This window comes from Macrobrachium rosenbergii, chromosome 48 (genome assembly GCF_040412425.1).
Source record: "Macrobrachium rosenbergii isolate ZJJX-2024 chromosome 48, ASM4041242v1, whole genome shotgun sequence".
In the NCBI taxonomy this organism is placed as follows: Eukaryota; Metazoa; Arthropoda; class Malacostraca; order Decapoda; family Palaemonidae; genus Macrobrachium; species Macrobrachium rosenbergii.
Window position 1 is genome coordinate 34,969,351 of NC_089788.1, and position 26,417 is coordinate 34,995,767.

At 37.4% G+C, this 26,417-nt stretch overlaps 1 protein-coding gene across 1 annotated transcript in view; it reads right to left on the reverse strand.

Annotated features, from left to right (window-relative positions):
• The window catches only part of LOC136831338 (periodic tryptophan protein 2 homolog), a 283,085-nt gene that overhangs the window by 22,144 nt on the left and 234,524 nt on the right, over nt 1-26,417 (reverse strand). The window contains exons 17-18 of the mRNA XM_067091632.1: nt 23,175-23,249; nt 1,872-2,097 (exon numbers count right to left, since the gene is read on the reverse strand). Coding sequence (XP_066947733.1) covers nt 1,872-2,097; nt 23,175-23,249 — 301 coding nt within the window. The remainder of the gene's footprint in view (nt 1-1,871; nt 2,098-23,174; nt 23,250-26,417) is intronic.

The window sequence follows — 26,417 nt, forward strand, 5'->3', positions numbered from 1 at the left end:
CTTCGCCCTAAAACATAAGCTGATGTAAATGTTTTTTATTTGGGTTGTTGGGATTTAAATTTGAGAGCTTAAGCCAATTCACCATCTGTCAATTTGTTTTTAAAGCCCCTTCAGGACAAAACAAGTGACTATGCTATCAAAAAATACGTTTTGATTTAGGAGAAACCTATTTTTGGTAATTGCTGTTGAGTCTTCAAAACCCTCCCATTTCCCTGACGAAAAGGCATGAGATCTGGGCGAGGGATCATCCTGCATTGACCAACAGAAAGTTAAGGCTTCTTGGTCTTTTTGCCAGTCTGTCTGTCGACAATATGGTGGACTGCGCATGAACGATAATCACTTCTCCTTCTAGCAAGTTTTGATGATGGCAAACTGGGTACAACTTCGCTGAAGATAGTGGGACAATGCCCTCTTATCTTTGAGTCAATTGTGTACTCCATCACGTTATAACGTTGATCATTACGACACGTAACTCCTTTAGGACTCAACAGCGACTACCAATAATAGGTTATTCCTACGTCAAAACCTGTTTTATCTCTACATAATGTTTTGCATAGGTCTACATTTAAAGGCAAATGAAAGAATATATAAGTTCATATCTTTCATAATAATATAACTGATATCATGATTATGGGAGTCATCTTTAAACAATATTATTACTCAAAATAAGTTTCATCAAAATTCTCATTTCTTAAATCCTTATCAACTGTAGTATAATTAGACTATTTAAAAGATACTCTAGGATAGGTACTATCGACAGGGGACTTATGAATTACATAATGATCACGTGCTGGACTAGTTCTGCTATTGCCTCTATTTATGAAAGCTGAAACTACATGTTACCTTCTACTGACAAGCTGAGCACACACGTGTCTTCTCCCTACCACAACACTGGATCTTTGATGACAAATGCTGGTCCTCTACCAGGTACCTCAATGCTGGGCGTGCATCTTGATAGCCATCAGCCTTGCCTGATGGTGATCAGACACCATTCCTAGCAACTGTCTGATTAGACGTAGAGTAAGATCTTGTTGTTGGACATGTCTTAGAGTAAGAGCTTGTGGTTGGGCATGTCTTAGAGTAAGATCTTCCAAAATGAGCTGTGCTACTAGGTGTACCCATATTTTGTCTATCATTGTTGTTGGCCTTTTGTTACTCTGTCTGCTAATCTTAAAAACCTAAGACTTAGTTGTATTGTCGTTTGCCTGCCAATCAAAATAATTTTCTTAATTCTGATTTGCAGGGACAACAAACTGCTAATGTACTAAGGCCTTGTTATTACTGTTGTTAATCCTGTTACCATCTACCAAGGCAGAAAACACTAAAGACATTGTTTTTTTACATTAATACTCCCCTTGCTTATGTCAATGTCCTTATGCTAATTTGGCAACAAATTAGTCATGCTTCTGCCACTGTCACACCCTACCCCTGTCATACTTATCAGACCAGATACTGAAAAGTGTGGCCACCTGATACTTCACCCTATACTGATACAGATTTAACTTTATTCGTGGTTATGACTGTACAAATACGTCGGTTGATACTGCTGAAGGTTTTATCCCTCACAATCCAAAACAGATGTTCTTTTGAGGTCTGCTGATGATGGTAAAGGAGGTGCTTTTAAATTTAGACTTCCCGTTCCTTACTTTGCATCACAAGGCTTAGAGCCTAATTATTTTTCAAAAGCTGCTCTATTTGCAACAGAGGTTTAAGAGTACTCTATTACAACGATGTACTCTATGTCATTCAAAAAAGACCCTTTAAATGAAAAGATGGAGTAAAAACTGTTTATAGCTTTGCCTTTTGTATAAAATTTTAACTTGTGTTCAGTGAGCACTGATATCTAAAACTATCTTCGCTTTTATACTTACACTTTACTCAGGTTTGTATGGTGAGTTGTCAACGATCTTTGAAGAGAATTCAAGATACTCATGATCTGCGGTGCTCGGGTTTTCAACTTCTGGCCATGATGAGCGACAAGCAGACTAGCCCACTTTGCATAGAGACCAACATGTGGAGAGGCTTCCAGTATTTCTGCCAGAAACTTGAGCACACCTTCCACATAAATTTGTCCCAAATCACTAATCACAACTTTCACTGTAAATTAAAAACAGTAGTATTAACATTTTTTCTAAACTGTAATAACAGTACTAACAATCTAAGATTTTTAAAATTCCTTCTGCTTAAGAAAACCCTCATACAGAATAATTATGATAAATTACAGAAAGCACAAAACCTGGCCTTTATGTCAAATAAGATGCATATTACAAAAAATACCATTAATCTTAAATAGCCACTACTTTGAGAAACATGACACATTAATCACGAAGTTACCGTAGTTTTTTAATTACACACCCAAAAACCATAAAGAACATGAATCACAATTTAGAAGTGAGAATGAAACAGATGAGCTTCAGATAAGGAAGTAGTAGCTGTAAGAAGTCCAGTCCCAGAAAATTTGTGGTGTTGCCAAACTTCCTGAGTAATGCATACTTTTAATGAAGTACACTTGCCAAGAACAAGAGGTGTAAAGCTGGTAGCCCAATTTACACATGCCTCCAGTGTGCCAGTGAAGGATGAATCACTTAAGAGGATGAGGATTACTCCTCAGGTAACAAAGAATAGAGTCTAAGAGGGGATGAGAACTGCTTTTATGGCACTATGCTACAAAACCTAGCCCAATTTGCCTGGTGAAGGGCACTGACAAAGGTTCTCCCGGGTGTGGTGATAAGAATCTGTAATGACATTCAAAAAAGCTCTTAAGACTATGCTTGATAATCACATGTGAATATGTAAGGATTCTGGGTGAGGGTGAAACCAGTGAAAGTACAGTAGATAATGCAACAGTCCCTACAAGTGGGAAGTAACTTGGAATAGTCCAAATTCCAAAAGGTCAGAAACATCCTTCTGTGAGCAAGAGGGAATGATGTGGGCCATTTGAGAATTCCCCAATACCCGAAACTTTGCCAGACCTACCTCAGCAGCCCAAATGGAAGAAAAGTAGATATTGAGATTGTCCAATGAATGGAGCATATCTATTGTCAAATTTAAATCTGCTGGGTCATGCTACAAAGAACCATATAGTGGGAGTCTGATGTTCAATAGCATAAATAAAAGATCTAATAAGTGCATCCTCCATACCTATTACAAAGTAGCCCTGTAGATACAGTGCTCCCCCACTTTTTTGCAGGGGTAGGTTCTAGAACCCACCGCGAAAATGTAAAATCCGCTGAAATGCAAAATCCCCTCTGAAAATTCTTATAAGTGCTTATAACTGCCAAATACCCTGTACCCCTTAAACTAAAATGCTTACAACTGCCTATTTTAGCAGTTCACTGCCAAATTTAATAGTTCCAACAAAAATATACCTTAAATTATTATACTAAAACAATTTACTATTATTTCAAACAAAAATACACCCCAAACCATCACCCCAAAACACCAAAGTCATCTTAGATTACCTCCATACAACTGTTACTCTTAAGTGTATACATCCCTAAAATGCTTATAACAATGGTTTACTAATTTTCAAATATTAATATTAATGTAAATACAGCAAAATATCTATAAAATGCTTAATACAAATTGAATAAATCTGTGTTACAAAAAGTCTGACCACTAATCAAGTTACCCCTGTATAGGTAAGCATAGCTGTTTTCTCTCATAGCACTGAAGTCATTCTGTTTTCCTTTTACACTAGTAAAAAGAATTACTGTCACTAGTGTATTAAATATTTTTAATGTGCATATGTATTTTTATTCTCTCTCTCTCTCTCTCTCTCTCTCTCTCTCTCTCTCTCTCTCTCTCTCTCTCTCTCTCTCTCTCTCTCAGATATGAGAGGGATTGATTTTTTATGCATGTAATTTTAGTATAGTTTTATAGATAAATGTGATGTTACTTTGTCATTCATTTTTTCATATTTTCCATGCTATAATTATACAACTTTCTGCATTTCAATAAAAGCAGACTGGAAAATAAAATTAAAATAATTAGCGAATCGTCGTACCTAAACTTAAGCTCATTCTGGGGTGGGGAACCCCAAAATGAGCTTAACAGGTTTAACCTTTTAAGCTCATTCTGGGGCTCCCCACCCCAGAATGAGCTTAACAAGTTTACATACGATGATTCGCTAATCATTTTCATTTTATTTTCCTGTCTGCTTTTATCAAAATGCAAAAAGTTATATAAATATAGCATGGAAAATATGAAAAAATGAATGACACAGCAACCACGTTTATCTATAAAACTATACTGTACAAAACGAATACACATACATGCATAAAAATAACTCTCTCTTATCTCAGTGAAAGAGACTAGAGGTTCAAACATTCTGTAAAACAGATTTATTTAATTTGTATTCAAGATTTAATTTGTATTAAAAATTTTATAGATATTTTGCTGAGTTTAATATTAATATTTGAAAATTGGTAAATAATTTTTTACCATAAAAATGTATTTAGTCATGAAAACAAAATGAAAATACACTAGTGAATATTGTTCTATGAAAAAAATTCCCGAATTGGTGAAAGTTCCCACATAAAATTGAAAGATATGCTCCACAAAAATCCACAACAAAGTGAAGCGCTTAAAAGTGGGGGTTGACTGTATCTGTGTAAAGACCACAGTGAAGGGAGAACTTGATGAGCCCTACTAATAGCAGCTGCAACAACACTGCAGACTCCTGGAACAAACCGAGGCAGGATGACATTGTGGATTTCTGCTGCTGTGACCTCCATGGACAGCATATGTTCTAACTTTGTCGCCCCTTCATTACTCATTGCAACCATCCAAAAATTCAGCCATGAATGCTTTAAAATTTAAGATGACCAACTGAAGCTCTAGGAAGCTGATGTGCATGTCTCTCTTCCCTGAACCAAACCCTGTGTATTCGAGACAATGACAGGTGAGCTCCTTTAATCAAGCTTGAGGCACCTGTAAACATTAGGGGTATGGGGACCAGGGAAGAACTGCTTTCAACAGATAGTCCCTCTACCAACAAAGTTCATTAAGGATGGGCTTCCTGGTCAGGATCATGATGGCTGGAGACATCAAGATCACTTTCCAATAAGGTCAACTAGAGCTGCAGAGAGCAAATGTGAAAAAGGCACTGTAGAAGCATCTTCTCTAAACACTAGATGTATGATCAACACTTAACATTACTAACCATATGACAACTGGAAAAGGATGATAAAACAATCCCTTATGGTCTCCCAAAAGGCAATGTACCCTATCCTATGAGAGATGACCCAATTCTGCAACACATTGAACATATTCCCAAGTTGCAGGAATGGATGGGTGACAGGTCTGACTTCTCCAGGTTAACCTGCAGACCAAAAACAACACATGCCCAAAAGAAGCTGGAGATACCTCTTCAACCCCTTCAAAAGAAGCTGGAACCAACTATTTGTCCAGGTAACGAAGATGCCTCCCCAGGTGGTGTTCCCAGGCTCTGGATCAAACTTGAAGAGTAGTACACAGAATGATACCAAGGGCCAGCTGGAACAGCCAGCTCCACCAAACGAAGCAAAAGTGCTTCCTGGAAAGCTGGGAAATGGAGACATGGAAATATGTGGCTCCTGGGTCCACCAAAGGAAGGAAGCACCCTCTGCAGACAGACCCATATACCAATTCTATAGTCTCCATCCTCTCTGTAAATTTGTAAGGAAGAGGAAGAAGAGTACTGTGAAGCCCCAGTGATTCCAGCAGAATCTCCTCAATGCCACTCTTCTGCAGCATGGAGGGCACTTCATTGTTGAGGACCTACTTCTTCTAAGTATCAGTAGATGGGAGCTAAAGCGATTGGACAAGTTTGGTTGGGAACCTGGTTGGAAACCTGTGTCAAGCAACAGCAAGCAATAACCAAAGTGAAGAGCCTACACCTTCCAACTCCTCACAATGCAGCCTTGAAACTGGTATGGAGAAGGCAAAGGAGAATAGAGGACTTCATTACTACCTCCCTGGCAAGGAACTTGAAGTTAGACTTCCCACAGCCTCTGGGATGACAATGCAATCTGAAGCTACAAGGCTGAGAATCAGAGTGATGCTGATGCAGATGAATGTCATGACCTCTGCCTCATAAATAAAGCATTTTGATGGTGGGATGTAGCAGGGCTTTGGTGCTGGCCATATGAAAATTGCTGACAATATGGAGAATTTGGTTGAGAGGTAGAATGGGCAGTTTACAATGGAGAAGTTTTAGCATCAAAGTTAACAAGGGCTACACCTGAGGCAGTGGAAGCCAACTTCTCTAAATTGTGCACACAAGCACTAAGTTCTCCAGAGGGAGGTCAGGAGCCATAAGATATGAGACATGAAGTCCTGCAGTAGACAAAAGTAGACAAACTAGGAGGCTGTACCCCTTTCTTCATGACATAAACAGGCAAATAGTACATATGCCATGCATTTAACATTGATACACAGTCTAAAGAGAAGACAAGATGACAAGCCTTGGCCATGTCCTCCACAGAAGGAGAACTGGATGACAACAGAGACATGGCACCACTAAGTACCCACTCCAGCCAGTTCAACAGCGTGAGATTTTCTGAGAAGAGCACTCACAGATTTCCATTTCTAAGGGAGTCCACCTAGTGATGCTAGGTCTGAAGGCAACAGATGCATCACTGGCAATAACTTCTATAGCTAAACCCTGGATCCTACACAGCCTCTTGACATGTTGATCTGAAAGGCAGAAGACTATTATTCTGATTCATGGCTGTCAAAACCTCTGCTAGGACCAAGGCCAGACATACAATGTATTCCATGCAGCTCATGATCACAGGCAGCAAGCAAGGAACAGTCAAACATGAAAAGGTCCAGAGGGACAAGTAGAGGTAGATGGACAAGTTGTGGAGGTAGACACACAGTTGGATCAAGGGCACAAGTTACAATTGGACTTGGAGGAAGTACTCTTGAGTCCTTGATATGAAAGTAAGGAGAATGATGAAGCCTAATGAGGAGGCTTAAGAACATTCTTGGCAAAGGGGATGCCTGACAGGTTGAGGTCTACCTGGGAGCAAAATCTCTAAATAGATTAGGCAGAAATTGCAAAAATGAAACAACGCAACTGCAAATCCCAGAGACCAAAAGTAGCACTGATACAACCAAATAACAAGACTGCAGGTGGAGCCACTGAGAATGAAGCAGGGACAAGGGCAAGCAAGATGGACTTCAGCTAGGAATGTCACAGTCAAGGCAGTTATGGATACCATGGTAAATAAAGCTCCTGAGGTGAGGAGGGGGGTGTCTGGGCAAGAGTCATTACAGCTAGACACACAAGGAGCAAGAGAGTTTGGAAATGCAAGAGGATAAGCTGCGGAAAAAAAATTTCCAACACCGAAGACCACAGGATCATACATATAAGAATAGCCAATTACACAAGTACATGGAATAGCTGAGTACATAGCTGTTGAAGATATAGGCACACTAACATTAGCCGAATTAGAGGAGTATCTGGGAGCAGAGCTGAAGGATATGAAAATGGTTGACAAATGTCAAAGTAGCAAAAACACCACCATCAGAGCAACTCTGAAGAGGAGCAGGAACATTCTCTTTCAGTAAGGCTGGGATGGCATCAACAGGCAAGGGCATAATCAACTTCTCATAGAAAAGTAAATTGAAAGGCACTGGTCATAAAGCACACATATGACACTTATCCTGAGGCTGGCTATCAAACATCATCAGAAAAGCAAAAAAACTGGCATCAAGGACAAAGGACCAGCTCAGGAATCAGGTGAGGTTGAAATGGCCGCATGAAAACAGGTCCCCACCAAGATGATATAAGAAACCCTTGTGAGGAGACATTTGTGGAGACAAGAACTACACTGGAGAAAAGACAGAAAAGACTGGAGAAAGCCTAGTACACTGGCATGCAGCCCTCACATCAAAAAGGTGGAAGTTTCACCAAAGAAAAGAAGTGACTTGACAACTGTAGTTGTGCTGTGACAAGATGAATTAGCACTCACAAGCATTCGAAGTAGAATGTTGCACATGGGCATGGAGTTGGCTGGGCATGCAATCAGATGTTAGTCCGAAAAATTTTAAACTGGTTTACCTGGATGTGTCCACACTGTTAAAGTTATTTATGATCAATGAGTTTGTACTAGTACATGATAACTTTAGCATTTATCTCCAACAATATTTCAATACACTGACTTTATATGTTAGCTAAACATTTCAACAATATTTTCCAAAACGTTTATTTGATAAAGCTTGATACCATTAAAAGCTAATCTTTTGACTGTAACTACAAAAATTTCGTAAAATTTGATGCTACCATCAACTGCCTCATTCCCTCACTATTATCTGATCAGTCTCCTACAGTAACCATTCAAAATTAAAATGACTTATGCCTTACATGGTAAAAGAATTGTTCAGATTTACATTAATAAGAGTGCTGCTCTAAAAAACAGGTTTTGACATAGGAAAAACCTATTTTTGGTAGTCGCTGTTGAGTCCTCAAGGAGTTACCTTCCATGGTCTACCAGAGTTCCATGGTGACCAAACTAATATCAAAGAATTCTCTTTTAGTTGGTCTTTTTGGCCAGGTATTGTGTCATAATGATTAACACGTGATGGAGTATATAATGGACTCAAAGATAAGATGGCAGTTTCCCTTATCTTCAGCGAAGCTGAACCCAGTTTTTCCAACACCAAAAAGAACCTGCAAGAAAGTGACAATTGCGCATGTGCATCCGCCCTCCCATTTACAACCAAGCCATTAAAGACCAAGGAGCCATTACTGTCTGTTGGTCAATGCAGGATGATCCCTTGCCCAAATCCCATGCCTTTTCGTCAGGGAAATGGGAGGGTTTTGAGGACTCAACAGCGACTGACAAAAATAGGTTTTTCCTACCTCAAAACCTATTGTTTGATAGTGTAGTTGCTTGTTTCGTCCTCAAGGAGCTTTAAAAAGAAATTGACAGGTGACGAAAAAGGCTTAAGCTCTCAATCTTTAACCCAACACCCCAAAGGAAAAAACATTTCTGGTCTGAGGTCAAGCCACAGATTTCAAGTCTCATTCTTTATTCCATATATTCTTCTGGTTTTGGTACCAAGGAACAAGAAACTATACACGAACTTCTTTTTAGGATGTAGTTCTACAGTGGCTTACCTATGCATGCTGGGTTTGTTTGCAGTACTGTGGCCCTTCTCCCAGCAAAAGTTAGCGCATTCATCGTCAATAAGACCCTTGCTTTTCTGCCGTAGTACCTAGGGGTTAAAACTAACCATGCCACCTACTCATACACAGTGTAGTTGACTTTGTTCGAGCAAGTGGCATTAATTTAACTGATGACCACACCGTACATTCGGAGACTTCTTCGAAAGAGACATTTCTTTAGAAGGCCAACGACGTACTTACTTTCCGAATATCATGTGACCTAGGAAAGGAGTGTGGATTTTCCTTTTTAATAAGAAACACTACAATCATTCTCAGCCCTTGTGGGGAGAGTGGTTAGTTTGTACTAGGGTGTAGGAAAATCGGACTCTCTGGGATGTCTGCCATGACTTCTATGAAACCTTAAGTGCTTAAACTGGGCATAACGTCTTGTCTGGTAAAAGAGTTTTCTTATAAAAATAGATTTCCTTTATAAAGGATCCTCACTCTTGGCCAGTAATGATGGGCCAGGGAACAATAATAATTGATGGTCAGTTGTTTGCATGATGCATCGTCCCCAGCTAAGAGAGCCTAGTTCACTAATACAAGCTCCTGATGCTAATGCAATCAAGAACATCGCCTTTTGTAGCATGTGCATTGTGGTTGTATTGGGTCCGCTGAATTGAGGGGTTGATAGAAATCTAAACACCTTGTTCAGGGACCAAGTAATTGGAAGCCTTTCAGGAGCGGGCCTTTGTAGAGCAAAAGACTGCAAAAGGGAAGTGACAACTTTAATACTGGAGTCAGTTCTGAATCCATAAAGCAAGGGTTCCATTAATGCAGCCTTGTATGCCATAACTGTTGTAACCACAAGGCATTTGTCTTCAGAAGGATATACAGTAAACCCCCCATTTTCGTGATCTCACGATTCGCGGACTCACCTATTCATGGATTTCTCTATGGAACATGTAAACACCTTATTTGCTGAACATTCGCCCATTCACAGTATTTTTCACTGAAAAATATTCACTAATTACTGTATTTTCATCTCATTTTCATGACTAAATGCACTTTTTGTGATAAAACTATTAAAATACTCAGCTAGTGGTCTAGTTACGATAATTTGCCTTACGATAATTTGATTTTGCAATGGGGTAAGCAATTAATGCCGTACGACAGTATTTTATAAAATATTTTTAAATTTCATGTGGGCCCAGGCAGCAGCGTACAATCAGGCAGCGAGAGACACTATATTACAATAGACCAACTTCTTTTCCTCCATCTCTTTATCCCATCTTCTAGTTAAAAAAGTAAAAGAGAATGATAAAAGTATTGTTAGTAACGTTATACTCTTGCATAAATATATACAGCCATAAACAACCAAACGAGAAGCTGTTGTTTTGCTTATCACCGAATAGGATAACAACAGCCATTTACCTGGTATTTCAACCATCGTACAGTAATAAACAATTACCATAATTATAGTATAAATGACGTTCACCCTTAAACGCCGAGCCTCTATTTACAAAAGTGTCTGTCGTTTGCCAGCGAGGTTTGGGAGTTAGCGCCGAAGCGGAAAGAAAGTTTTTTTCAAAAAATCACAGCACGCTTAGTTTTAAGATTAAGAGTTCATTTTTGGTTCTTTTTTCTCTCATTGCCTGAAGTTTAGTATGCAAACATCAGAAATGGAAAAAAAAATATCATTATCATATATAAATATTGGAATATATGACAGCGCAAAAATTTGTTATATATAATTGTATACAAATCGCACTGTGAGCAAAACGGTTAAAGCTAAAGAGCTATTTTTTTCATTGTATTGTACACTAAATTGCAATGATTTTGGTATACAACAAATTGTAAAACGATCAAAGCAACACAGAGAAAATATTATCAAAAAATTATGCATGAATTCGAAACTCTCAGACGTAAAAAAAAGTTTTTAAAAAAAATTCACCATAAATCGAAATATTGTGCTAGAGACTTCCCGTTTGTTGCAGAATGAAGGTAAATGATTTAATATTACTAGAATGTAAGATTTTTAGCTTACAATTGCATTTTTCAACCATTTCGGTTGAGTCAAAACTGACCGAAGGTTGAAACTTCGGCACTTATCATGATTTATATGAAAATATTTCAAAACTGATAAAAGCTATAACCATGAGTTATTTTTTGTTGTATTTTACATGAAATTGCACACATTTTCATATATAAAACTTTATGTAATGGCTAATATAAAATGGTGCAAAAATTACGACAAAGTGACTAAAGAAATTCTGAGATTTTCAGCAGAGTTAGCACGAGCGGAGGTAAGGAAAAAGTTTTTAAAAAAATTCACCATAAATCGAAATATTGTGCTAGAGACTTCTCGTTTGTTGTAAAATGAAGGTAAATGATTGAATAGTACTAGAATGAAAGATTTTTAGCTTACAATTGCATTTTTCGACCATTTCGGTCGAGTCAAAGTTGACCGAAGGTTGAAATTTTGGCACTTACCATGATTTATATGAAAATATTTCAAAACTGATAAAGGCTACAACCATGAATTATTTTTTTGTTGTATTCTAAATGAAATTGCGAATATTTTCATATATAAAACATTATGTAACGGCTAATATAAAATGGTGCAAAAATTACAACAAAGTGACTAAAGAATTTCTGAGATTTTCAGCAGAGTTAGCGCGCATGGACGTAAGGAAAAGGTTTTTTTTTTAAATTCACCATAAATCGAAATATTGTGCTAGAGGCTTCCTGTTTGTTGCAAAATGAAGGTAAATGATTGAATATTACTATAATACTAGAATGTAAGAGTTTTAGCTTACAATTGCATTTTTCGACCATTTCAGTTGAGTCAAATTTGACCGAAGGTTGAAATTTTGGCACTTACTGTGATTTATATGAAAATATTTCACATTGATAAAAGCTACAACCATGAATTATTTTTTGTTGTATTCTACATGAAACTGCGCACATTTTCATATATAAAACATTATGTAACGGTGTTAGGAACAATCGCTTGCCGATTGTTCCCTTGGTGGATTGTTGCCTCCTTTGTTTTCTTTGTTTTTCTTGCTGGCGAGTTGACGTCTGATGGATGGCGTCAGACTTCGTCAGTCAGGGTCGTAACAGCAACCAGTCAGGTTCGTAACAGCAACAAGTCAGGTTCGTAATAGCAACAAGTCAGGTTCGTAACAGCAACCAGTCAGGTTCGTAGCAGCAACGAGCCAGGTTCTGGAGGGCAGAACGACCGATGGTCCAGGGCAGCAGCGAGTCAGTTGGAGTAGCAGCAGCAGGTATCCGTACCTGCGAGTCAGGTTCTGGCAGCAGAGCAGAGCAGCAGAGAGTTTCTTGAGGACGAGATGGTTCCCGTGTCGGCTCTGTCGTGGTCGTTGTGTTTAGAGGAGGACGTCAGTACGTTTCTTGGAGGACGAGATGGTTGTCGTGTTGACTCTGTTGGAGTTGTCCTGCAGTGTTCCTGCCAAGCAGCTTGGGGCTGTTTCGACGGCTCTATTGAGTTCGTCTGGTTATGTTGTTTTTAATGTATTACGCTGCCTGTGTTATTTTAATTTTGCTGCTCTTGTATTTATTGTTTGTTTTTATGTATTACGCTGTCTGTATTATTTTATTTTGCTGCTCAAGTGTTTATTGATTTGTAGTTTAAATTACTTGTATTTTTTCTGCTAAGTAATTAATTCTAATGATCTATTTGAGGTTTAATTACTTGGATTGTATTTTGCTGCAGCCTCATTTTTTAATGTAATTATTCAATTTTGGTATTGATGCATTTTGGATGTAAAATTTTCCTTCAGCCATTTTTAGTTATGTAATTTTTGGTAACTGACTCATTTCGTATATATTAAAATTGAACCTGACTCGACTGTAAATATGTATATAACTAACTTGTAATAAATTAATTTTAAGGTAACTTTTTCGTTTTGTTCTGCTCCTCCCTCCTTTATTTGTCACCTCTCGTCAGTCATTACAGCCCAATTGCTTGTTTATTTTGAAGAACCTGTTGATCTCGAGAGGCGAGATCATAATAAACAGCTAATATAAAACGGTGCAAAATTTACGACAAAGTGACTAAAGAATTTCTGAGATTGTAAGAGCCTGACGCCGTCTCTTCCAAACACGTGCGTGTTCGTGTGTTTGTCGTCCATCGGAGTGGCGAGACGTTTGGCGTCTTCACAAACAGAAACATACACACAGTTTGATACAGAAGATTCGTTGGAACATTATGAGTACATGATTCGAATGCTTGCATGGCAATGCAAGTAGTGGTGATTGTACATACATCAAGACAACAATGGTTAGGGAGAAACAGGGCGGAAATACTGTATGGTTGAAATCGCGTTCCTTTAGAGAAAGAAAATGAGATGCTCTTGTTGTCTTGTCCCTCCGATGGAGACGAACACACGAACACACACGTGTTTGGAAGAGACAGCGTCAGGCTCTTACAAGATTTTCAGCAGAGTTAGCGTTGGACGTAAGGAAAAGTTTTTTTCAAAAATTCACCATAAATCGAAATATTGTGCTAGAGACTTCTCGTTTGTTGCAAAATGATGGTAAATGATGAATATTACTAGAATGTAAGAGTTTTAGCTTACAACTGCATTTTTCGGCCATTTCGGTCGAGTCAAACTTGACCGAAGGTTGAAATTTTGGCACTTATCGTGATTTATATGAAAATATGTCAAAATTGATAAAAGCTACAACCATGAATTATTTTTTGTTGTATTCTACATGAAATTGTGCACATTTTCACATATAAAACTTTATGTAACGACTAATAGAAAACAGTGCAAAAATTACGACAAAGTGACTAAAGAATTTCTGAGATTTTCAGCAGAGTTAGCTGATGCTTTCTTTTGGGATAAGAAAGAAATTAGCGCATGCATGCAGCCATTCATGCTTGTAAACAAAACAACAGCGTGATCCGTGAACTCCCAGCATCCCTCAAGGAGCGATTTAAAATTTTTCGCAAACGAGGCCTATAAGTATTTTTCCGAAAATATTTAAAAAAACTTTTTGTAGTCGATGTATTTTACGTCCACTTGGCACCCTACAGACAATTTTTGTCGACGTAAAATACGTCCAGTCAGCGTTAAAGGGTTAAGTAGTATAGGACCGACGTATTTTTACATTACACCCTTATTCGGTATGGATAAAAGATCAGCAAGGAAATATACTGATAAATTTAAGCTGCAAGTTGTAGCTGAAGCTGAGAAAACAATGTTCACGCTGCTAATGTCTATAAATTATCGTGGGTCGGCAACATGGATGAAACTCGACCGTAATTAAAATTGGAGGAAAAGTATTTTAATAAAAACTACTGGGCATGAGAGAACACATTACTGCTATTTTTACGCCAATAATTGATAAATACAAAAAGCTCGTATTATGTTGAAATCAAGTGAAAATAGCGAACGGAGTCTTTATTATTTTACACAAAACAAACGCCCCCAAACGGCCAACATCATCTATTAACAAAAAAAAATAACTAAATTAATTTCACAACGAGACGTACTTGAGTTATATTTCGACTTAAAAACACTTCGTATAACAAATAATAACCTTGCCCCATATAAATAAAGTACCTAGAGGTTCATTTACGCTAACTAGAAGCAAGAAAAGTGTTCTGAACTGAGTTAAACATGGCAAAATAAACTTACTGCGTAATCGATTTCCAAACCAAAGCATTGACTGCTATGATCACAATTTATAATACAAAAGCAATATAAGAATATATACAATATTACAGGATACAGTGAATTAAGGCATAACATTTTAAAAGATCCATGGAAAATATGCATATTCAGTATGTTGATGTTTGTACTGTATAATACGATATGTGAATATAGAGTACAGTATGATGTAGGCTAGGCCACCATATACGCATAAGATATACCAGTGTAGTCTAAGTTAATTCTTGTTTGTTATTCAATTTCTCTTTGTATTGAATTATCATAAGTCACTCTGCATGAACCTCCAGAATTAGCTGACATTAATAATTACTATAGAGTATACTTTATAGTGAAGGCTGGGCTACTATATTTGTATACATGGTACTGAATACCCTAGTGTAGGCTAGGCTATATTCGGGATACGTTTTTTCCAATAAACAATGGATTTTTTGGGATCTAACCTCATCATAAGTAGGGGAATACCTGTATAAGCATTTTTAGTTTGTTTTTGTGTGTTTGAACTATCAAAATAGGCAGTTCTAAGTGTTTTTAGTAGGGCTCTAAGTATTTGCGGGTTTTAGCTATTCGAGGGGGGATGTGGTTTGCACGCCCCGCGAATACGGGGGGTTTACTGTACAAGAAAAATGAAGTGTTTCTTGTAGAAATCTCAACTGGGCTCTCAGTATGGATATAATCTAACTATATCTTCCATACGGACTGGTATTGTCGAATAGATGGTGTCTGTAATTTTTGCACTAGGTACCGAGCTATGTTGGGTGAGTAATTTTCACAATAGATATTTTAAAAACATCCATACATGAAGGTCTCAGCCCAGAAAGGAGGATGCATAAACGACTTTCCCTCCTACTGTCTGGGATATAACACTGGACAATAGTGGAATTGCTCTTTTCGTCTGTTGCTGAAGTAACAGGAACCAATGCCTGCTTGGCCAATTTGGGGCTATTAAGTAAGCTGTTCCTTTAAAGGTTAGAAGCTTGCTCAAAACCTTTGAAATCTGGGACAATGGAGGAAAAAGATATCGTCCTCCCCTTGTTCCAGTCTTTAGGAAGGCATCTCTTGCTGTTGCTTGACTGTCCAAGTTTGGAGACACATATATTAGGAGTTTGTGATTCTCGTATGTGGCGAACAGGTACACTTCTGGTTGTGGAAGCATGCTGGCTATTGTTTGAAAAGAGTGGTTGTCCAACATCCACTCTGTTGAGGCTGTCGTTTTCCTCAATAAGAGAGTCTACTATTACAATGCCACCCCCTGTGAGATGAATTGCAGACATGTGCCACTTCCTTGCTTGTGCCATCCATAGGATGGCTAGCGTTATCATACTGAGAGGAGGTGAACGTGATCGCGACATCTTGATGTAGAATATTGTAGTTACGTTGTCTTTCTCTTCTGGAGGTTTGAGTTTTTTGAGACAAAAGACAGCCATCAACTCCACAAAACTGATGTAAGAACTCCTCAGCATAGCTGATCACCTCCCTGCCACCTGACAATGTCCTCCCAACCAGTCAACAAGGAATCTTTGTGTACAGTATTGTCACTCTTAAACACGGAAAAGTCAGGGTGACCTGTTTTGCCATTATCTCCCAACTTTTTTAATCTTTTGATGAGGTCGGTCTCGCATCTTTTTTCTTGCATGCGATAGCCAGAATTTGTTTACATTTTTAGTTGCTATCTAAGTACTGGATCTATTACTGATTTGAACTGCAGCAGGACCATCATGCGTTCTGATTGCCATCTGGAAACTATGGGCTGTGCAAGGAACTTTAGAGAATTTGCCTTATTCTGTTTTGAGTATGATGGGGACAGACAACAGGTCGTGAAGAGTATCCCAACACAGTCCCAGCCACTGAAAATGTCTGTTGGGTGTGAGGTGGGATTTTTTCAAATTTATTATAAAACCTTTTGACTGTAGTCTGTTGACCATTGCTCTTAGGTTTTTCAAGCCCTCTTTTCCTGTCGGCCCCCAGATCAACCAGTTGTCTAGGTAGGCTATTAGTTGTATTAATTTTTGTCTGAGTTCTCAAACGAATACCATTGCTAATTTTGTGAAATATTCTTTAGGCAATGTTTAGCCCAAAGGGCATGACTTTGAATCTGTACATATCTTTCCCTATCCAGAACCATAGGAAGGGACGGAGGGGAACAGCTATAGGGATGTGAAAGTATGCATCTTTCAGATCTATAGAAACTGTCCAAGTCTCTTTTGGAATGATTCAATGTACTCAGGCAACAGTAATTATCCGAAACTGTTGGCAAACAATGTGCTTGTTCAATGTTAATTGGTTGAGGATCACTTCCTTTTTGGAGGAACCCTTTTTGAGGACACTGAAGAGACGTACTTGGTGGCGAATATGCATGTTTCTCTATGGGCCCCATTAACAGGGCCTTTCTGCACATATATTTATGCTGTCCCCCCAAAAGGGAAAACGTCCAATGTCTGTGATGTCATCGAAGCCGACCCCCAACCATAAAATTCCTCTTGGTATTTGCCTCATCCCCTGCCTTTGCCTTTGATAAGGCATTCCAGGTGTCACTTTTCCTTTTTCCCCTCTATAAGATGGTTTTTGGACCTTGTGAAAAAAGGATGTCCTTGCTGTTGCTGTTGTCCCTTTGTAGGGAATTGTCCCTTCTGACTGCCTACCTTTTTTTTTTTTTTTTGAGGAAAACTTTTGGGGGGTGACTGAGGCTTATATGATTTTTTTTTATTAAAGTGAGCCTCTTTTGGGGTTGGGTAAAGGGAAATTTTGGGTTCTTTGTTTCTTGAATTCCCCTTTCCCCAGAAGAGCATACACTGTACAATTCTGTTGGCAGGCATGCTCGTTGAGTTGAGCCACAACAGACTCCTCAAACAGGTCCTTACAGAAGGGGTTATAATGCCGCGACATTGGACAGCGATTTGATGGAGCCCTCCAATGCTTCCATTTGTGCTTTTATGTGCCATTCTAGGAAATCAGAGTGCTTCTCACTGGGCTCTCATAAGACTTTTGGCCTCAACAGCAAAAATTAGCCTGGAATCTTCTGGAAGCCTTTTGGTGGTAACTTCCAGCAAGGTGGTAGAGGTTATAATACTAAGGAGTTGGAGCCTACCATAAATTTCTGACGAGGCCATCCCCTCTGAGAGACTTCTCACAGGTGTCTCAAAATGCTGAGTAGCTATATCTAGGGCACTTTTCCTTTCAAAAGGGAGTTGTAGTGTTGCCCATTCCTTGGTGTTATTTCCCGAAACCCGGATGACTGTGGCAGATGGTTTCAATTCTGCCACTGTCTTGTTTTTAGTCACTACAAATTCTGAAAATCTGTCTTCAAATGATTAATCATTTTGAAAGTGAAGGGACAGAAGGCTGGGGGTACTTGGTAAGCAACTTGGGTCTTATTCAAAATGGAAGTTTAGATCCATTTTTTGTTGACCTGGTAAAGGTTGATTTGCCCATTCCTTGTTGGGATTTTCCAAAACTGGGATGACTGTGGCAGATGGTTTTAATTCTGCCACTGTCTCTTGTATTTAGTCACTACCAATTCTGAAAATCTGTCTCCACATGATTAATATTTTTGAAAGTGAAGAGACAGCAGGTTGGAGCTAATTGGTGAGCAACTTGGGTCTTATTCAAAATGGAGGTAGAGATCCATTTTTCACTGACCTGGTAAAGGGTGATTTCTATAGATTTTAATGCTATAGGCACAGGTAAGAAGAGAGTTTCTATTAATGGTCTTCCATGTCTGGTGAAGATGGTACCTGGTGCCATTCTGTATTAGGGAATGCTGCCGTTTGTAAATCCTACATGTACAACTTCGATCATAGTTTTTCTCTCATTAATTACACTCTTGCCATCAGGAGAGAAAATACACATTGAGGCGTCTCGCCAAGGATTATCAGTATCATCAGGAGTGAGTATTGGAGCTCCTATTATTTTTATATATGAAGTTCTGTATTCTGAACTGACCCTTTTGTTGTTTCCAGTTGGAATTCTAACATTAGACCTTGTCTGGGCAGCATTTGTATCCATGCTCACTTTTCGGTTACAGGATGTAATACTTTTACACTTTCAAGTGTACATGACTGAATTACTTTCCTTTTTGGAATCATGCTCTATACTGCCATTCTGAGGCAAGGGCATCTTTGATGTGTATCCCTTTTGGGGGAGCTTGCGCAATCTAACCGAGCTTCAACAACCGAACTGTGGCTGCCTGTTAATCAAGGGGCAGAAGTCCTGGGTAAGTTACTACACCCCTCCGAAAATGTAGTCATTTCAGTCGGAGTTAGGTGGATCCTAATATCCCTTTTGGGGGAAAGATACTATTCAGCAACGATAGCTGCATGGGGAATAGAATTCCTTCTAGAAGGTTCCTCCCATGGCTAGCTGTGTCCCTGAGCCTTCTGGGTTCAGCACTTCACATTCTTTAGCAAGAATGTCAACCCCACGTAAAGATTCCTCTACTTCCTCTGCGGGGCTAACCTAGGAGGTATTGGGGACTGATGTTACTGGGTTTTGGACCAAACACTGATGTTGTTCTGACAAAGGGGTTAAATATCTGCTGCCGGGGTTCTGCCAGAAAGATATAATCTTCACCTTCTTCACCCCTAATGCACCCTAAGACCCACTGAGACAGCTTAAAAGGAGCTGTTTTGTCCTTAAAACTTGCTGCCAGGAGCATACTGCAAATCTCGCCCACATCTAGCTGCCAAGCAAATTTTCCTTGTTTTTACAAGGACTATGCTCATGGCAGGTGGCATGGTTCGTACCCACAGGCAAAAAGTGAATTGAGCAATTTGCTACGGAACACTTGAACTGAGGACCCTGCCTAATGGGGGCCTGTAGTGATATAAAGGAAGTTTTTATTAGAAGCTAGTTAATATTAACTGTTTTTAAGTGAGGGACACTTCTGTAGTTCCTCATATAGTTTCCATACTAAAGGTTAACTTGATTACAGGTGTGCAGTTGTATTACATTTAATTAAATATCTATGTTAACTTAAACCCTTTAAGGTTTAGGTTAATTTTCATACCTGTATCTGGCTGTATTACTTATTCATTGTTAATCCTTTTCCGATGGCTAAGTGAAATTTTTAATTCCAATTGTCATGCCATTCAGAGTAACTGCTATGAGCTAATTTGTTTAACTAACCCAAGCTACTGTTTTATATAGCTTAGGTTAATGCTTCTAGTATAATCTACGTTAAGCTAAGAATAAAAGATTTCTTAGAAGGTTCTTGCTTAACCTATTCTAGGCTTATTTAAACTTAAGGATATAAACTTTACGGAAAATAATCTTCTAATCTGGTTCTGTTTTATGTGGCCAAGACTACCCTTTTATCTGATATTCAGCCATCGCTGTTTTAGGTTAATAGTAGGATATTCCTTAAAAAGGGGTTCCTACTTAATCTGGTTAGGCTACTGCCTGTTCTAGGATTATATCACCTTTAAGGATATAGGTTACATAAGACCCTACTAGTGTGTAGCCTTGCAGATAGGCTACCGAGTCATAAAAACTAGGTTATTTTATTGAGCCTAGGATACTAATTATATATAATCCTACGCTTATTTGTTCTTTCTTAACCTAACATAGGGTACTGCCTAATCCAGATTATTATAGATCACTCTTAAATGTATAAGCTAGGCTACATAAAAACAGAAAACTTACTAATATGTAACCTTATAGTTAGTCTACTATTTTTTGTCTAACCCAGGTTGTTTATATCCAATCCTAGGCTATTTGGTCTACTATATAAAACAATAACTCGCTAATGTGTAACCTTATAACCAGGCTATAACTTACCTTAATCTAGGCTACTGCCTAATCTGTATTATTTAATTCACACTTAAGTGTATGGGTTATATAAAACACAATTAGCCTACCTTAGTAAGAAGCCATTACTATTTCATCTGGTCCTAGGTTACATGGTCAAAGCTAACAATTTACGGTAGTCCAAAAATGGAATGTTTTGTAAAAAGTTATCATTTAACTTGATATAAGGCAATGCCTAGGCTAGTCCTGGATTATTTAGCTCATGCTTAAGTGCACAGGCTTATATAAAAGGAAAAAACTGATACTAATATGTAGCCTTATCGTTAGGCTATCGATTTATTTTGCCCAGATATTGTTATTATCTGATCTTAGGGTCCTCGGTCTAGGCTAGGCCACTTAGAATGCAAAATCCAAGGACATAGGCTACAGACAACATCCACTATTAATCTAGTATAAACTATTCTCACTTACTGCCTAGATTATTGTAGACTATGTATAATCTGAAAGGACTTTCCATATTAATAATAAGTTGTGGAACATTTTGTTTAGTTAAAACATTTAGTTAGCACTTAAAACAATTTTCGCTTTACGAAACTAGGTGGGAATCAACACTTTATGAAAATAGGTAGACTAGCTATCAACAAGCCAGGTTCTGGCTTTTATAGGGACAATATCAATTCCAAAGGTTTAAAACTAAAACTTTTAACTGGAACTCAATATTAAGCACTTACCTTGCTATTTTTGATGTTTCCATGATCCTCAATAATGAAAACAGAGTAAAAAGTCAAATTTTTTTGGAGCGCTGGTAATGATGTGAACCGTTCATTATGGACCAAAGAGTTAATGGTTCCTGGTCTTTAACAGCCTGGTTGTAGACAAGAGGGCAGATGCGCATGCACAATAGTCACTTCTCTTTCTTGCAGGTTCTTTTGACATTGGAAAAACTGGGTTCAGCTTTGCTGAAGATAAGGGAAAGTGCCCTCCTATCTTTGAGTCCATTTCTGTATATACTCCATCACGTGTTATAATGTTAATCATACAACACAATATCTGGCCAAAAAGACCAACTAAAAAAAGAATTTTTTATATTAGTTTGGTCACCATGGAGCTCTGGTAGACCATGGAAGGTAACTCCTTGAGGACGAAACAAGCGACTATGCTATCAAAAAGTGTTTATTTCAAAGGATAGCTTGACTAAACCACTGAAATTTTACCTGGCTGAAAACAAGATTATACTGATTATGGTTACAAGACAGAGAAAAGGCAACAGTGTGTAAACACTGATATGAATGGCAATGCTCAGATAGTTAGTCATGATTGAGTATAAGAGCTCCAGCAAAGATGGCAATGTGTTACATTTCACAAACATCCCCAAAAAACTAATGATTTTAGGGAAGCCAGGGTGTTTCGAATGAAAATATGAAAATAATGGCAAGTTCTGGAGTAATCATCAAATAAATTTCTTGTCCAACCAACACAATTTCCACCTCTATTTTTACCATGATTATTGCTATGTCCATAGTTGTCTATAAAACTTACTGGAAACTTCTTGCATGCATTATAATTTAAAGGAATAATGCAAGCCACATATAAAAAATGTTTATATCCCACATGTATAAGACGATATGTGAGGTGAATATAAGAAACTGCTTCAAGATTTAGAGGTTTTCCAAACACTTAGAACTGCCTACTTTGATAGTTTAAACACAAGAAAAACCCTCCAAAAATGCTTACACCTGAGTATTTTAATAGTCTCATCACAAAAAATGCATTTAGTCATGAAAATGATATGAAAATACAGTAATTAGTGAATATTTCTCAGTGAAAAATACTGCGAATGGGCGAATTTTCTGCAAATAATGGGTAGATACATTCCACAGAGAAATCCGCGAATACGCAAGTCTGCGAATATCTTCAAATATTTAAACAAATCACATTCTACATCAGCACAAAACTACAGAATCCAGATGACCAGTAAAAGCTGAAATATAATGCCCAAGAGGTAGATGATTAAGGGTGAGGGTGCTTCTAATAAGTTATACAATGATGAAGGCCACAGAATTTATGACGTTACCTTACTAGGCTTATGGTGAATTAAGAATATGAACAACAACCAAACAGCTTTTCTATCTACTTAGGACAATGGGGTGAACAAAGCAGAAGGTTGCTGAAAACTCCACAGGTAGACCTATGGAACAATCTCATAGGGATGGTGATATTGTATTGCCAGTGATAAAGTATCAAGCTGTGGGCAGGGTTTGCACTCTGGACTACCACAGTGGTAAGTCACAGATGACACAACTTGGCTACTACTGTATATCCCTAAAATACTAATGAGTGATAAAGGGCCTGGACATACGACAACAGGCATGACTGATACCTGAAATCTAATGAAGGAATTAAACCCATAAATTTTTTACTAAATCAAATTTCCGTAACACTCACTATGGAAACTGATAAGCTTAAACCCTATGGTTATAAAAGTGTCCAGTGTTGTGGACTTTTACGTGAACTATCACAAATTTTGATGACATTTACAACAATGAAAGCCCATTAAAAAGGGTATTCCTTCCTAAGAAAATACCTTCCTGGCATGCAACACTAATTTAGTTCAGTACAAACTATTATCTTACCTGCATCCAAGGGTATGGTCTCTATAACTTCCTGCTTAAGTAAATTTATGTTTAGACGCATAGCCATCATCAATGCTGTAAAAGAAAATAAGTGACCATGATTAAGAAATTCCATACATACATACATACATACATACATACATACATACATACATACATACATACTGTTTTGGGTTAGATATGTATACGACTGTTTTTGTACTGTAAACATTTCTGATGTCTTGCATAAAATTAATAATCCTGTACCAGTAATAAAATTCACAATAGAATATGAAGAAAATAATTGTATACCATTTTTGGATGTCTTAGTTATTAGAAATAACATCAATTTTTGTTTTAAAGTATATAGGAAACCCACAAATAATTTACCAAGCTAAACAAATTAAGGTGTCAACATTTTCTAGTGTGTATCTAAGAGCTCTTAGAATTTGTAGTCCTGAATTTTTGGAAGAGGAGTTCAAGACAGGGGTTCAGTTCCGACGCCGCATCATAGGCCTAAAATCAGCATAACCCAAAATAATTGTCAAAAATCATAAGAAAACCTTACTTTCAAACCTTTGGGTGTCTTGAAAATGACGTAACCTGAATTTTTCATGAGTTTACCTAATTTTCCCTAGTTATTGAAATGCAAAACATATTACAGCATAGAAAATACGAAAAAATGAATGACAAAGTAAGCCATGGAAACTTATTTGAGGGAAGCAACGCTCAAGTATTTCTTGTAATTTTTTTCGGTCTGAAAAAAGTTACAAGAAATACTTAAGCATTGTTTCCCTCAAATTAGTTTCCAATTCATTTTCAATAATCCTTTTAGTGTAAGATCACTTTTGAGGGAGAAGCCTACGCTGCCTGTGGACCTTAATTCTTGTGTCGTTTACTTGTTCACTTGTTCGCAGTGTGGTCTGCGATATGTGGGATCCAGTTCCCACTGGCTCAGAAATAGAATTTTGGAACACAGAGGTCTTTCTATTGGAACTAGATTTCCTCTTTCCAAACCACCCTTTTCTGCCATTAGGGAACACAAGTTTAGCACAGGACCATCCTTTCACTGACCTGGATTTTCAGGTACTGTCTTTTTGTTCAAATAGACTTGACATTTTGATTTCAAAGTTGCTAGTTATTAAAAAGATGAAACCGGAAATGAACAACAACTCGTCTGGTACTTAACTAGCTATCGTGCAATTTCATAGTAGGTACATAATTGGGCCGTTGAATATTTTACTTTGTGAGTGGTAGTTTGTTTACATTTCACCTTATTTTTATATTTATTTTATATTTTTATGTTTGTGTTCGCTTTTAATTTTTCGTTATTTTGCATCTTACCTTTTAGTTTGTATTTACTGTTTGTTTTATATATTTGGTTAGTATTTTTGCTGAAGATTTATTATGACAATTCATTTTATTGTAATTTCATTGATTCTCATCCTTGTCGGTTTTCCAGCCTGATGATGAGGTTTTATACCTCGAAAGCTTGTATATTAAAGAATGTTCTTCCTGGTCTTGGCAATATTATTCATCAAGCTAAGATTTCCAAGTAGCCGCCCAATTACCAAGATTATATATAATTTATATATACACACAAAAAAAAAAATATATATATATATACATATATATATATATAATATATATATATACATATGCATATGCATACAGTAAACCCCCCGTACTCGCGCGGGGATGCGTACCACACCCCCTTGCGAATAGCTAAAACCCATGAATACTTATAATCCTTCTAAAAACACTTAGAACTGCCTATTTTGATCATTCAAACACACACAAAACAAACTAAAAATGCTTATACAGGTATTATCCTACTTACGAAGGGGTTAGAATAAAAAAAAAAAACCATCGTTTGTTAGAAAAAACGTAAGAAATAACAAAATGTATCCTTGAACATAGCCTAGCCTACACTAGGTTATTCGGTGCCATGTAATGTATGCATATATGGTACCCTAGCCTACACTATAAAATATACTCTACATACACGGTATAGCAATTATTAATATCAGCTAATTCTGGAGGTTCATGCAAAGTGACTCATGATAATTCAATACAAAGAAAAATTGAATAACAAACAAAAATTAACTTAGCCTACACTATGGTATATTGTTTACATTCACGGTAGCGTAGCCTACGTTACACTCTCCTATATATTCACCTATCGTATTGTACAAACGTCAACATAACGAATACGCATCTTTTCCATGGATCTTTTAAAATGTTATGCCTTAATTCACTTTATCCAATAATATATTGTATATATTCTTATACTGCTTTTGTATTATGAATTGCCATCATAGTGATCGACGTTTTGGTTTGGAAATGTTTACGCAGTGTTTATTTTGCTGCTTTTAACTCCGTTCAGAGTGCTTTTCTTGCTTCTAGTTAGCGTAAATGTATCTCTAGATACTTTATTTATATGGGGCAAGGTTATTCTTCATTATACAAAGTGTTTTTAAGTTGAAATATAGCTAAAATACATCTCCTTGTGACATTAATTTATCTATTATTTTCATTAGTAGATGCTGATGTCCGTTTGGGGGCGTTTGTCTTGTGTAAAAAAAGTTCAAGATTCCATTTGCTATTTTCACTTGATTTCATCATAATACAAGCTTTACGTATTTATCGTTTACCATCGTAAAAATAACATGATGTGTTCTTTCATGCCCAGTAGTTTTGATTAAAATACTTTCTCTACCATTTTAATTACGATCGAGTTTCATCCATGTTGCCGATGCATGATAATTTACAGTATAGTCATTAGCAGCTTGAACATTGTTTTCTCAGCTTCAGCTACAACTTGCAGCTTAAATTTAGCAGTATACTTCCTTGAAGATCTTTTATCCATGCCAAAGAAGGGTATAGTGTAAAAATATATCAATCCTATTCTACTTAATGTCATTTGTGCCATAACGTACGGTAACTGTTAATTACCATACGATGGTTGAAATACCAGGTAAACAGCTGTTGTTATCCGATTCGGTTATAAGCAAAACAACAGTTTCTTGGTCTGCTGTTTATGGCTGTACGCATTTATCCAAGAATATAATGTTATTAACAATACTTTTATTGTTCTCTTTTACTTTTTTAACTAGAAGATAGGGTAGAGGTGGAGGAAAAGTTATCTATTGTAATTTGGTCTCTCTCACTGCCTGATTACGCTGCTGCCTGTACCGGCGTGAAATTTAAAAACATTTTACATATAATATTGTGGTACCAGTATTAATTGCTTACCCCATTGCA